The sequence below is a fragment of the Chelonia mydas genome, chromosome 1 (assembly GCF_015237465.2).
Source record: "Chelonia mydas isolate rCheMyd1 chromosome 1, rCheMyd1.pri.v2, whole genome shotgun sequence".
NCBI lineage: Eukaryota > Metazoa > Chordata > Testudines > Cheloniidae > Chelonia > Chelonia mydas.
This window is the reverse complement of record NC_057849.1, coordinates 275,529,803-275,544,863: the sequence shown is the minus strand read 5'-3', so window position 1 is coordinate 275,544,863 and position 15,061 is coordinate 275,529,803. Positions and strand designations below refer to the sequence as shown.

Sequence of the window (15,061 nt, the reverse complement as noted above, 5' to 3'; positions counted from 1 at the left end):
TGACTTTCTGCTTCTCAGCTCATGGCTGCTAATATGGCTGCTGGGAAAGGCCCAAGGCTTTTGCTGTATCCAGTTTTCCTTTTGCCTTATACTGCCAAAGCAGTTCTTTGCTGTCTAGTGTCCAGCAGGTGGTGAAAGCCTTTCTGTATCACCTAGGAATATTGGCTTTGGCAGCTGTTATTAGGCTAATGTGGTGGTGATAATTGGCAGAGGTCAGAGGGGTACTGCTTTCCAAAAGTTCCACTGAGGCTTCAAAATAGCAGGATCTGGAGACTGACCTGAATTACCAGGGGTCTGTGTTGGCTGTTGGGAAAGTTGTCAAATACTATCCTTGTTGATGGCAAAAGGTGGCTGTTGTTCCTTTACAAAGCAAAGGTCAGGCATATAGCATTTTTGTCAGTGTGCTAAAAGTGCCGTGCTCCTTAGTGTTGTAGAGCAGGCAAAGGTCTTCTGCCACTGCCCATGATGACAGTTTTTCTCCCGTGCAATTGTTGGTATCATAGCCCCACAAACTGTGGTGGCTGTTGAAGTCGTCTACGTGATGGTGGGGTGGCTTGAAGGTGGCAGCACTGCGAGAGGGCAAGTTCGTTAATGGGGGTTGTCATAAATATAAAGGGAAGGGTAACCACCTTTCTGTATACAGTGCTATAAAATGCTTCCTGGCCAGAGGCAAAACCCTTTCACCTGTAAAGGGTTAAGAAGCTAAGGTAACCTCGCTGGCACCTGACCCAAAATGACCAATGAGGGGACAAGATACTTTCAAATCTGGAAGAGGGGGGCGGGAATAAAGGGTTCTGTCTGTGTGTTGCTTTTGCCGGGAACAGATCAGGACTGCAGCCTTCCAACTCCTGTTAAGTTAGTAAGTAAGCTAGCTAGAAAATGCGTTCGATTTCCTTTTGTTTAATGGCTGGTAAAATAAGCTGTGCTGGAGGGAATGTATATTACTGTTTTTGTGTCTTTTTGTAACTTAAGATTTTGCCTGGGGGGATTCTCTATGTTTTGAATCTGATTACCCTGTAAGGTATTTACCATCCTGATTTTACAGAGGTGATTCTTTTACTTTTTCTTTAATTAAAATTTTTCTTTTAAGAACCTGATTGATTTTTCATTGTTCTTAAGATCCAAGTGTTTGGGTCTGTGTTCACCTGTACAAATTGGTGAGGACTTTTATCAAGCCTTCCCCAGGAAAGGGAGTGTAGGGCTTGGGGGGATATTTTGGGGGAAGACGTCTCCAAAGGTCTCTTTCCCTGTTCTTTATTTAAAGTGCTTGGTGGTGGCAGCATACTGTTCAAGGACAAGGCAAAGTTTGTACCTTGGGGAAGTTTTTAACCTAAGCTGGTAAGAATAAGCTTAAGGGGGTCTTTCATGCAGATCCTCACATCTGTACCCTAGAGTTCAGAGTGGAGAAGGAACCTTGACGGGTTTATCGACATTCACTACCGTCAAGTTGATGACCTGGATGGCGATGGAATTAGGGGTTGTGTTAGGGAGTACCTGTATAGAGTTCTTCACATCACCTTTGGTATAGGTTACCAGGCCTTGTTTTGGATGGAAGACTGCTAAGATAGGGATCTATCTGTTGATCTTGGAGCGATGACTTTTTCTCTCAATTTACATTTCTTCCAGTCAATTTTCTCAGTTCATAGGATCTTCGTGAGGTAGTTGCATTTTGTGCTGAATAAACCCTTAATATTTAACTGCATTATATGCAGTGAGGGGCCATTGTCTGGTTTGACTTCGAAGGTGCCATTTTTGCCATTGCTTTGCTGACCTGTAGGCCTTTTCGGGACATTTGATCATCAATTTAATGACATTTGTTGTGCTGACACACATAGGAGGAGAGACCACAAGCAGGTTGTCATTTCATCCCTAAACAAATTTATGAAGATGTTTCTACCCTAGGACATCAACCAGCACCTGTATGCAGCACAAAGTGTGGGGTGGTTAGCACAAATTGATGCCACAGTTGGGATTGTGGTGATTATCCTGCAAGGGAGGCAAGTGGAAGTCTGCGATCTGGGCCATTATTTAAAAGATAAACTGTTGTTAATTGTAGAGAGGTTTCTTTTTGTTAGCATTTGAAGGGAAGAATATGAGTGACTGGGAAGGAGGGGGTACTCCTGGTGGAAGGGTCAAATATGCGTTAGTAGGAGCATTGCCAGCAGATTGAGGGAAGTGATTATTCCTCTCTATTCGGCACTGGTGAGGCCACATCTGGAGTATTGCATCCAGTTTTGAGCCCCCCACTACAGAAAGGATGTGGACAAATTGGAGAGAGTCCAGCGAGGGTAATGAAAATGATTAGGGGGCTGGGGCACATGACTTTTGAGGAGAGGCTGCGGGAACTGGTCTTATTTAGTCTGCAGAAGAGAAGAGTGAGGGGGGATTTGATAAGTCTTCAAGTATCTGAAGGGGAGTTCCAAAGGGGATGGAGCTAGGCTGTTCTCAGTGGTGGAAGATAACAGAACAAGGAGAAATGGTCTCAAGTTGCACTTGAGGAGGTCTAGGTTGGATATTAGGAAAAATTATTTCACTAGGAGGGTGGTGAAGCACTGGAATGGGTTACCTAGGGAGGTGGTGGAATCTCCATCCTTAGAAGTTTTTAAGGCCCGGCTTGACAAAGCCCTGGCTGGGATGATTTTGTTGGTGTTGGTCCTGCTTTGAGCAGGGGGTCGGATTAGATGACCTCCTGAGGTCTCTTCCAACCCTAATCTTCTATGATTCTATGCCACCTCCAAGAAGGGCAGCATGGCCTGTATTTAACCCAGCCCCTTATAGTAGAGAGCAACAAAAGTGGAGTGATTGGCATTGTCAAAGTTTGACTCAGACTCACAATTTATCAGACCACTCTGTTTTATTAGCAAAGCTGCTCTGCTAATACATTTAGAAGTGAGCCCCCCGAGTGGGGCTTGTGTCTCTTAATTTATACAGTTTTTTGGAGAACAAGTTACAGAGAAGTTACAGACAAAAGAAGAAAAAGATATTTAGTCACCACCCTTCGAGATCCCTGAGACCAGTCACGTATCTTCAGTTACCTGCCACCCTTAACAATCTCCTTTAACAGCTTCCAGTTAACTTAACTAATTGCCTTTCACACCTTCCATTCTGATGCCTGCTTCTTAGACGTGCTGGCTCTATCTTAATTGCTTCTCCATTCAAAAGCTAACTGTCCCTAGGTGTGCTCCCTCAGATCCTTTGTAACATGTTTTGGCATGCCCTTTCATATACAATGTATCCAGCATGTCCCCTTATACAACGTTATACAATGTTATACTTCCACAGCATGCACAGTTCACAATGGCAACCAGTCTTAATGAGTGAGCTGAGTCCAATAAGCTGAAGTTCCTGAGCCTGTTGCTCATAGGGAAAGACAGGGAGGATGAGGATTTAGCAGTAAGGTTTGACAGGCCTATAAGTGTCTAACAGATGCCCTTACACATTCTATGGAGCCTACAGCATGCACTGACTGAGACTGGGCAGCTTTCCTCAACTATGGGAAGAAGCCAGAGGAAAGTGGTTGTGAACACTTTACCATAAACAGGCTCTGAGATGCAAGATGCTCTAGCTTGAGATCAGTTAGTCAGTTATGCTTTTAGTGGGGAGATGCAACTACAGCTCTGGATGGGGACGTCCCAAAGATTAGATGAAACTATCAGGCTATTTATAGAGATGGAACTGGTGAGGGGACTGGAAGTTTTAGTTTTCAAGGTACTGGTGCTAGGATGTATATCCATTCTCTGGAAGAAGAGAAGTGGGGACAAGACCTCATTGTATGAGTCACGGGTCATGTAGACAGTGTTGGGAGTGTTAGAATTATGGGGTGAAGTGGATCACTTTAAGGAGGCTGTGAAGATTCAGGCCCAGTGCAAGTTACCATGGAAATATCAGCCCAGATCATGATGGATGTAGGATCAAAGTGAGGAAGCAGATGGATGCTGGCATTCTGATAGCCCTGACCATTTTTGGAGGGAGTGGCACTTGGGGAAGGGAAACAGAAGAGAGCAGGGTCCTCATGCTCAGAGAGACAGAAGAGGTCAGCAGGAAGATACTGATATAGAGAAATTGATAAGATGGAAAAGAACGGATAGTGGGGAGTTCCCAGAGGAAATTCAGTGGCATCCTTGCCTGAAAAGCTATCAGACTGTGTGGCATGAGCTGAGTGTTAGACCAGTATCCCCTGTCTAGCACTTTCCTCCCTTCCTTCTTGCTGTTCAACTATTTTCCCATTGCACCTGGGTTCACATAGGGGATAAGACAGGTATGTGGGGTGGGAAAATCTGTGTTAGCTCATTTTAAGACAGATTCTCTTTGTTTGATTTAAAACCATCTGCAGTCACCCACATCGGTTAGAGGTCTTCTTTTTAGAAACTTCCCCTTATCTCATTATTTAATCTTTAAATCAGACATTCTCCCTACTTCATTCCTTTTGGTCTTATAACTCATTATTTTCATGGCCTTCCTTCTACTTGCTAGTCAGGGCCTTTCTTTAAACACATATATAGTTCCTTAACCAATAAGCTAATTTTTATTCTTTAACTTTATATTTATCCTACAACTTCCTAATACTAGTGCCAGTTGTTTTAATTACACAGGTGTCATCTGCTTGTCAGTACAGGACCAGGATTTGTCACCTAGAAGTTCTGAATGCAGGGGTGCCAGAACCAGGGGGGAGTTAGGAGGGCCATGGCTCCCTCACTTTTCAGGGGCTGTGCTTTATGGCAGCCCCAGTGTCTTCTGGTGTGTGTGTGGGGGGGTGCTGAGGTGGGCCTTAGCCCCCAGTCATCATGGGGCTCTGCCTCCGCTTCTCCTCTTCCCCCTGAGGTCCTGGTCAGGCTGGGAGCCAGGCCCTGGTAAGAGCCACCCAGGGAACCCAAGCCACTGTGGGGAGCCCGGGCCCTCCATCTGCTCTGGGCTGGTGGGGACGTGGAGGTGGGGACATGGGCCAGGGTCTGCTCTTGGGCCCCCTGGCCCCCTACCAAGGGCAGGTGAAGGGTCTGGGGCTCCCCGCAGCAGCCCGGATGCCCTTGGTAGGCAGCTCTTACTACAGCCTGGTTCCAGTTTCCGGCCTGGCCAGGGGACAGAACCTCAGGGGTAAGAGGAGGAGTGGGACCTCAGGGGAGAGTTGGGGCCACTGTGCCAGCGCTGAGGCCCCCCCACCCTTTTACATAGGTTCCAGTGCTCCTGTCTGAGTGCAGATATGAAAGAGGTGACTCATTATTGTAAAAAGTGGACATAAACCTGGTGTGAGGGGTCCCCCCAAGGGTGCAAACTAGAACTGGGGTACCACTGATCTCCCTGCCTTACCAGTCTGGGTTCCCTCTCACACAGTGACATTGTGACAAGCTGCAAACCCCTCCAAGCTTGCACTCTCACCAACATCCACAGGCAGGGACCATACCCAGCTGTGTTCATGAATGCTCTGGCCAGTCACTGCATGAACCAACAATAGAGAGGCTCCAGACATAATACCCCCAGCCTGTGACCCCAGAGCTGTACTGTCCTGCTGTGGTCAAAAGCTCAACCAATATGAATTTATTACTCAGTCCGCCCCTCTCTTGATGTGGAGAGGACATGCACAAAGCCTTTGTTAACTGAGCTGATATTTTTCACTTCACTCAAACCACACTGTTTTAGGTAAAGAATATAATAGATTTATTAACTACATAAAGATAGATTTTAAGTGATAAGTGATAGCAAACAGATCAAAGAAGATTACTTAAGAAATAAACAAAACACAGTCTAAATCTTATGCACTACACAGGATTTGAATCAAACAGGGTCTGACCCTGTTAGATAGTAAAATCAGTTTGTCGATGTTTTACACACAGGCAGGAATCCTCTCTACCAACCTGGGGCCAGCACTTCCCTCAGTTCAGTCTTTGTTTCTAAAGTGTTTCCAGGTGTTGAGTGAGGCCGATTGGTGAAGTCACTTCCCCCTTTTATAGTTTCTTCCCTATGGAGGGAACACCTTTGTTCCAAGCCAAGTTGCCAGCCGAGTTTGTGGAAGAATATAGGTACCAAAATGGAGTTCAGTATCATATGGTCTAGTCACATGCCCTTGCATGCTTCACTGAGTCATAGCAGCCATTATTCATAGGCAGACTGAAGCACTCCCCGGTAAGGTGGGGGATAAGCTTCTCCCGAGGCCCATTGTTTTCCTTAATGGCCCATTATCTTGAATAGACTCTTCACAATTGGCTGTCTAGACTGGAAGCATCTTGGTTTGTGGGTGTCAGCCAGGTGCAACCACATTTGAAATACAGATACATAGTCAATATTCATAACTCCAGATACAAAAATGGTACATGCATACAAGTAGGATAATTATATTCAGCAAATCATAACTTTTCCAATGACACCTCACATGACACATTTTGTCCAAGATGCATCAGAATTATGTCATCATATCATTAATCATACCACTGTGATGACTATGGGGTACAGAGTGTCACACCTAGTACTAAAAGAAAAAGAACAGTTTTTAGCTGCTTGCATCTACACCACACAAAGGCCAACAAACAGCTTAATGTCTTTACGAGTGGACACAGGCTAGACCATGACTCAGTCTGTGTATCTAGCTGTTACACTGGACTGTAACTTGAGTTTTCAAGCAAAACCTTACTAAGATCACACTGTAAATGAAAGACAAGAAACAACCTGATCAGCAAACTAGCTGGTTCCTGGGGAGGCAATTAAGAAACTCTGGGCTTGCCTTGTGCTATTCTGTAATAGTGTTGCTCCCTGGTGTGGCTTAGCTCTTCTCACATGGGATTGGTAGACACTCAGTTAAATGGAACCAAGTGTTTAATAACAGATACCATGAAACTGACTGACCTGTCCTGGCTTCCAGTCATGTTCAGCCTCAACCCTCTTGACATGGGGCAACAAGTCGCTCTGCAGAATATGCACTGTAAGGTGCGCAACATCTACCCTTGTTTAAAGATGTGTTTAGTCTACCAAGCCCACAGTCACAGCTCACACACATCCTGTTTGGACAGTTCCCCTAAGGATCTTGATATCCTCTTCAGGTGGCATACTAGGTGACAGGCATGTTTGAAACTTGTTCTTATCTCATGAACGATCCAACAGTCCAGCCTCCTGGTTTTGACCTTCCACACTATCTCTGGGTAAAACTCAGTCACTTCAGATGTAGAGTAATCAGATGTGCTGCTAATGACTGTAAGTGGGGTCCTTGTGACTTCCCCTTTGCTTCTGTGGCCAGTTAAAAGATGTAAGTCACATTTGTAGCCTGCATCCATTAACAAGGGCTGCTTGGACTTGACTTGCATAATGCTCTTCTCTCAGCTGTTGAATGGTTAAGACACTTAGACTAACACAGTTGACTTGATCGTCTACATAAATGCAATCACAATATGTACACATATATGTAACGCACTCTAAATTCTCATTTATACCAGATGGTGGAGATTTGAGTTTGTAATGTGCATTTGTTTGAGTGCTGTAGTGCAGCAATATGGTGACATTTGCAACTATGAAACGCTTGCTCTGGGCTTGTGGCTTCTTGTCCAATGTTTATGCTAGTGGCATTTTCAGTATGAAAGCTGTATCCTGAATTGGCTATAAACCCTGTGTGATACAGAAAGTTCATCTTCTAAATGTGATCTTTCTAGTGAAAAGGCCCTGGCAATAGCCTGTAGAGCTTTGCCTAAAAGTCCCTCTGTTTTTACTTAATCTCTTTATCATTTAAAATAAACAGGTATGGTGACCTTCACTCACTGCAGCAATCAGGAGCAATAAAATTTTTAGTAGAAGATCGCTTGCCACCTGGTTTCCTTATTTACAGCACTGTAGAAAATGATTGCTGCTTTTTATCCCTAGCCATGCCGGGCAATCTGTCACATCTAGTTACTGTTGCTTACTATTCCCCTGGCATGTTTTGAGATATGGAAAGTCAGTGCTTAGGAAAAAGCTGCTATTGTAGCACACCAGAATACAAAGGGCCAGATTCTTGCCCCCCTCTCCAGCTTTTTTGTGCTGCTGTAGGGGCATGAAGGGGCCAGAAAGCCAGTATGAGCAGCCAGCTGGGGATTTGTGCAAGGTGAGGGGAATCCTGGGTAGCAAAGAGCCAGCATAATGGAATTCTACGTTACCACTGTGACAATCTGTGTCCAGACACCCCAGGGGGAAAACAGAAGGTTTGAACATCCAAAATGAGCAGTTGGAACCAACTGGTTACATACTGTATAGTTGTACTATAAAAGTGAATTGAGTGGGGTCTTTTATGAAAGCTTGTCATGTTCTGGACTTGGTCCCTATGAGCTATGTATACAGACTGTGGTTATGAATCTAGGTGTTTAAGTACAGAGAAAACTGTGCTCCTGATCAGTACTGCAGTTTTATCATCGCCTCACAATAGGGCGGAGGAGCAGCCAAGATGGGAGAGAACCCAAGCCAGTTCTTTACCCAAAACCAGTTTCAAGTGGCGGTGAATTGTCCAGCCTAGGAAACGACAATAGTAGACCATTAATGTTAATGGAAAGACATTGAGACAATTGGGTATTTCCCCACTTTGTATAGCAGTAGTGACTGAAGGGGAAAAAAACCTGCCAACCCTTTTAAAATGGAAGGGGTTTGAAGCACGGGTAGTCAACTATTTTTTTTGTGAAAGTCCAAATTTCTTGGTCAAGGTATAGTCAAGGTCCAGACTCCAGAGAAAATAATACCAATAACGATAATACTAAGTAAATAAAAAGATTTTTTGGGTTCAAAAGCATCTGACTGTCCAGATTTTGCCCATGGTCCGTCTATTGACCACCCTTGATCTGAAGTGAAATCCGTCTTTAATTTGAGGGATAGCCTCAAAGGCAGGAGGCTGTCTGTCAACACTGGATTCCCCACTATGGCTAGGGACATGCTGGGAAACTGTTCAAAGAGAAAAGGTAACTTATTCTAGAAAAGAGATTTTATCTAATATGGAAGTGCAAAGCCTGAAGGTGTCTTTGTATATTTTCTGTGGAACTTGTCTATGTTTGCTTTTCCTTACTATTTTATCTTTAAATCTGTGGTTTTTCTGTTAAATACACCTTTTACCCCTAGTGGGTCTCTGTTGTGCAAACGGTGTGACATGTGAGTGCAACAGTGAACTGATAACTGGGGGGCTAGTTTCATGCCTTTGGGGTGACAAACCAGAGGGGAACAGTCCTAGTGTCTGGTACTTCAGAATTTGGGGAGGACAGTTTGGGGAGACTTGGGACTGGAAGGGCTGTTGGTATCACCCTGCAAGGAGTAACTAGGTTGATGGAGGTCAGGGTATGGCCTTGTGCTTGTGAGCAGGCTGCTGGTGTCATATCTGAGCCATAGCAGGACAGCATTAAGACACCCCAAAGTGACTGGGTAGGCAGTCGCAGAACCCCTTACTGCTCTGGGTGAACCCCAAAATATCACAACCACCTTCTGTTCCTCTGCACTGACAATGTAACTGGGAGAAAGGGAATGTGGCTGGAGTGCTGAACCAGTCCATCATGGGCGGCATGTGAACCCCCAGTTTGGGGAGGCTAGTCCCCTGCCCCACCCCTTCTGCCCAAGGCCCCGCCCCTTCCGTCTGTGGTCCTGCCCCCACTCCACCCCCTGCTCTCGCCGTCTGGGGCCAGAGGAGCCCCAAGCCCCCCAGCGTGGCTGGGGTTGTAGTGGGGAGCATTAGCAGAGGTTTGAGGTGGGTTAGCCTCCCCCAGCCTCCATTACGTGCCACCCATGCAGCCCGTTGGGACTCTGAAGCTGTTCTACACTGTTCCAGGACCAGGGTTGGTGCAGAATTGACTCTCTCTGTCTCCAGTGTAGAAACCGCTCTTTTGCGGCTCTTCTTTTAACACACATCCCTCCCCCAACTTTTCCTAGCTGCAGCTAGCACTTATTGGGCACAGTTGGAGATTGAGCTCAGAACCTTTTGAGTTTACTCTGAAACAAGACTCCAGCTTGTGATATTAATGGTATAGCAAATGAATAATCTCATTGTATGTCGACAAAGGTATTTCAAAAGTGTTTTTGAAATACAGTTGTTGATGTGTTGATTGCTATTGTTATGGGTTCAAGTTGTGAGCTGTCAAGGAATTATGAAATATTTTTATCCTATGACATTTTATATTAATCTCTCCATAGGGGAAGCCTGTGGGAACGCCAGATGCTGGTGCTTACTTCCGTGTGCTAGCAGAGCATGGAGTGGCTGCCTTTTTTACTGCACCAACTGCAATTAGAGCAATCCGTCAGCAGGACCCTGAGGCAGATTTGGGAAAGCAGTACTGTTTGACAAGGTGAACTAAGGATAAATTGGAAATTGTTTGTTATAAAAATAAACTTGATAGACTGAGGAGAGTATAATATCTAGAGCTTTGAACACTTAAGCAGTAGAACATAAATATATAAAATACCAACTGTATTTTATTTATGTATGTGTAAATGTGTATAGAGCATGTGTGAAAGTGTGTGTGTGTGTGTTTATATAATAATCTACATATATTACACAAAATCTACATTAAAATAATATTAAGGTTGCAAAGTTAGGCACTCAAAAAAATGACAGCCTCAAAATTGCCTGTGCAACCTCCTGGTCTTTATTTATGTCATCACATACTGTTTTTTCCAGAAGACCCTGACATCATTCAGTGCACAGCATGGACAGTGCTCACTTAATGAGCAGCTATTCAGTGTGTTGTTTTGTCCTTGTGTTCCTTGTGTTGTCCTAGGCCTTATTTACTCCACACTATTCAAAGCCTGCTCTGAAGACAGAATTATTAATTTCCCCATGGGCTTTTCTGTGGTGCTCATTAGTATAGCGTTTGTGATTCATGCAGATGCTAAATATCTTCACATGATCTCTGTGCAGTGAGGAGGTGATACTTTTCCCATTTTACAGTTGGGTAGCTAAGATACAGAGAGATTAAAGTCAAAAGTTTACCCTAATTTTGGGTGCACAATCTGAGCAACCTGAAACCTGATTTTTCAGCGTTCTTAGCATTATATGGCGCTCTCATGTTCAAAGTACAGCTCGCACTGAATTCATTTGCAGCTGTGAGTGCGCAGTACTTCTTCAAATTGAAGTCTCAAGTTGGGCACCCAGAAATTAGGGAAAACACAGTTATGACCACCTGTGAAAACTTTGTTTTACGTAACTTGCCTAACACCATATAGAAACTCTGTGGCAGAGGCAGGGATAGAATCTAGTTCTCCAGAAAAACATTAACCATGCCTTAACCATGAGACTTTCCTTTCTCTTCCTCCAGTCCTCTGCCTCATTCACTTATAGGTAAGGCTAAGACTTTGTCGTGATTATTTTTAGCAAAAGTCATGGACAGGTCACGGGCAATAAAAAAAAAATTCACGGAAGCCGTGACCTGCCTATGACTTTTGCTGCTGCGGCTCCCTGGTTTCTCACACCACCGTGGTGGCTGGGAGCTGTGGGGCCCGTTCCCCCTCAGCAGCTGGAAGCTGCAGGCCCCCCCACACACACTCATAGCGGTTGGGAGCTGCAGGGTGACCATATTTCCCAAAGAGAAAACAGGACACTCCTAGCCTCTCACCTGAGGCATCCCTCTTCCCCTCCCATGTTCCCCCCCCATATCCGCACAAGGCTGTCGCCCATCACTGGAACCCCGAGGAGGGCCCCCTCAGGAGCCTGTCACCTGTTGCTGTAACCTTGCGGGGGGCCCCCTGTTCCCTGTCGTTCCTGTCCCTGGAACCCTGCCAGGGCCCCACTGGCTGCCAGCTCCAGAGTCCCACAGCCCCGGGGCTGAAGCAGAAAATGTCACAGATTCCGTGACTTCCAAGACCTCTGTGACATAAACGTAGCCTTACTTATATATAAACGTAGCCTTACTTATAGGTAACCTTCCAACTTCTGCAACCAATGAAGCAGGGGTCCTACTGACAAGTTTCCTTTACTACACAGCCTTGATTGATCCCTAGAGAGCACAGTCCATCTTGTGCACTTAATGAAGCAGGACTCCTATGAAAAAATTGTATGTGATCATGTAATTAAAGATTGTATCATAATGCATACGCACAAGAGGGCAAATTAAGGTTATTTATGCAACCTTAATTCTGGTATTTCCTTACCGTCCCAGTCCTGTCTCCACCTCACCCTTGGCTCCTTGACCCAGTTCCATTCTCCTTGCTTTTCAACTCTCTATTCCTCAGACTTCTGATCCCAGTCCTAATCTTCCACTCTGTGCTCATGTTTGAATACCAATCTACTCCAGTCCCAAAATTCCATTCCCTCATCCAATTTCAGTCTCCTCTCTCAGCCAGTCCTAGTGCCCCCCTTCCAGCTACTCATCCTAACTCTCTCTCTCCTTCCTCCCTCAACTGATTCCCAGTCTCCCTCACAGGACTCCTCCCAGTTCTCTGTACGCATCCCAGTTCCTTGTCAGCTTTCTCTTCCATCCACTGGTTGCTAGTCCCAGTCTCCTTGCCCACTACTTGCAATCTCCCTGTCGTCCAGCTCCTTATGTGATCTGTGTCCCCAGTCCCAGTGTCCTTGCCCAACAAGTTCCAGCCTCATTGCTCAGCCAGTCCCAGCCTACCTGCCTCTGTTTCCACGCTACCCAGTCCCATTCCACCCCTTCCAATTCTCTTGGTCTCTCTAGTCTTTGTCCTAATCTGCTCCATTCCTTCCCCCTGGCCCAGCTTTTGTCCCTTTAGCATTTGAATTAGGGGGCTTCCTCCTCCATCCTGCCTGGGTGCCAGCAGGTGGATCATTGAGAGCACATGAGAGACAGGCTCTCTGCTCTCAGTTCCAGTGCTTGCCGTCCCCCACCCCCCGTCCTGGAGCAGCTAGAAGTGACAATTACAGGGAAAATCTGGTTTTGCCCCTGTCACCTTCGACTGAAGCATGTTCTGTTGCTCTGTGGGGATGGTGCATGCACAGTGCATTCACACATGGGAGATGTGAGGGGATGGAGCATGCTCAGTTGCTCTGTGGGGATGGCATGCAGAGTCTGGTCAGCATTAAGAGCTGTGAGAGGGATGAACATGCTCAGTGAGGATGGATTCTGGAGATTTTAGCTGGTAAAATCAGAGTCTCTACTGAGTATGTGCAAATAGTGATTTTTTTCAAAGACTTAGAACTTGGCCAAATTTGACTGGATTTTCACTGGAATGGCAAAAGGCACATCCCTGTTACAAAGGCCACACCCTGCCAAATTTCAAGTCCCTGCTAGAAAGCATAGGGGGAACTAGAGTTTTCCAAAGAAAAAGTTGCCAGAATTTTGTAACGTGCAGAAACAATGTATTTTTCTCTAGCCTTGTTCTTGGAAAGGGCTGAACAGTTTTGTCTGAAACTTAAAAATCAGTCTGAGGCAAACAGCTGGTGTAAAAAATCACAACTGAATTAGTTACAGTTTGATAAATTATAAGCAAGTGAAAACAATGTCTTTTAATGAGAAGTGTTGGGCAATCTTAATAGGCAGTGCAACCTGCCCCGCCTATAACATATGTATAATTTATTTTTAGCAAAGAGATATTTAAGTCTTTTTGATTAAAGTGCAGTTAAAGAGTAAAATATAACTGTAAGATTGGAATCTGGATGTTGCCAATCTGTGATTATCTTTGTGACTTCTGCATCAGATTTGGTCAGTTCACAAATAGAGACAAAGCCTTTAAGTTCCAGTCCTAAAAACTCCCTCTGGAATGTGATAGTCAACCTGTTCTTTCTGGCTCTGACATCAGCAATAATAAAGATTGTGCATCTGGAACCTAGCTAACAGTTTGGCTGATGATATGTGATCAAGAGCAGAATCTCTGAACGTGTATGAGACACCTTTTGGAAGAGACTCCAATGCTGCCAACACCCAGCTATACATCTCCTTCTCCTCAGCAAATATGACTCATGCCATCTCACAGATGTCATTATGCCTTCAAGAGATGGTCACCTGGATTTTTTTTTTTTTTTTTTAAATCTGTCTTCATTGGAAGGGGAGAGGGGGAAATTCCTTGGAGCTAGTCAAGGCACTGTCTTTCAGTTGTCAAGATAAAGTTTGATGATGATAAATCGTATAGTCAGTTGCTTAACCAAGCTTTGGTTTGTTATGAAATATACTCAAGAGACCACATAATTCAATTTCAGTCAGGTTTATTGCTACAATCCAATAATAATATAATTCAGGAAAAGGGATCTATAGGATACTCGTCTTTGGGAAGCCATCTTGCGTAGCGATGTTACATTCACCTCGTGCAGAAGGTGTACTCCCAAAGTTACACATTTCAATTGGTAATATTTTTAAGATGATTTTGCAAGTTACACATTTCTTTACATGTCACTAAAATTCAACCCATCAGTTTGTCCCAGTTCCTTAACTTGTTGTTCTGTTCCTTTCCTTATCTTTGTTCTGAATACTAGCATTCCTGGTATTGGACTGTGAAGGTACCTTCTAGGTTTGTACCATGGTAGAACAATCATATATATTGTCTTCTTCCTTTGGGATATTCCAGTACTGGTCTGTGAGAATAACTCCCTACCTGTTGCTATGGTAAAATACTCATAAATCCTGATCCTGACACCTTTCCTATCTACTTAATCCAAAACTTACTTCAGCTAATGCAAGATGTTATGGGATATTTGGTATAAGATTATAGAAAAGGAGTAGGCCAATTTAGGATTATAGAAAAGGAGTAATATTTGTACTTAATGCATACTAATGTATATATTATAATTTATGGTGCAAATAATATATATTATTAATATATATGCTAGCCAGCATATATTGGTCAGCAGTAAGGTTTAGAGGTAATATAAAGATTATTACTTCTCCCTGGTGGTACTCTGGCCTGTAAACTGATGCTTCTGAACAATATGGTAACTACTGGGCTATTGGACCATAGAATGATCTATTTTAAACATAACTCAAGGAGCGCACAGTGAAATCTAATTTTATCTGCATAAAGTTCAAGTTACTGTGGCTTTGTGCAGGGGAAATCTACCCTGACAACTTGAGGTATGAGACATGGAGCTGCAACACAGCCCCTGTGTCAGACTGTGGGCATGGAATACTAGTAGGGTGACCAGCTAGCAAGTGTGAAAAATTGGGATGAGAGTTGGGGGTAATAGGCA

The 15,061-nt window shown here is 44.4% G+C and overlaps 1 protein-coding gene across 1 annotated transcript in view; it reads left to right on the top strand.

Annotated features, from left to right (window-relative positions):
* The window catches only part of ACSS3 (acyl-CoA synthetase short chain family member 3), a 135,748-nt gene that overhangs the window by 42,362 nt on the left and 78,325 nt on the right, over nucleotides 1–15,061 (top strand). Inside the window, exon 8 of the mRNA XM_007059031.4 lies at nucleotides 10,117–10,268. Within this exon, the coding sequence (XP_007059093.3) occupies nucleotides 10,117–10,268 (152 nt within the window). The remainder of the gene's footprint in view (nucleotides 1–10,116; nucleotides 10,269–15,061) is intronic.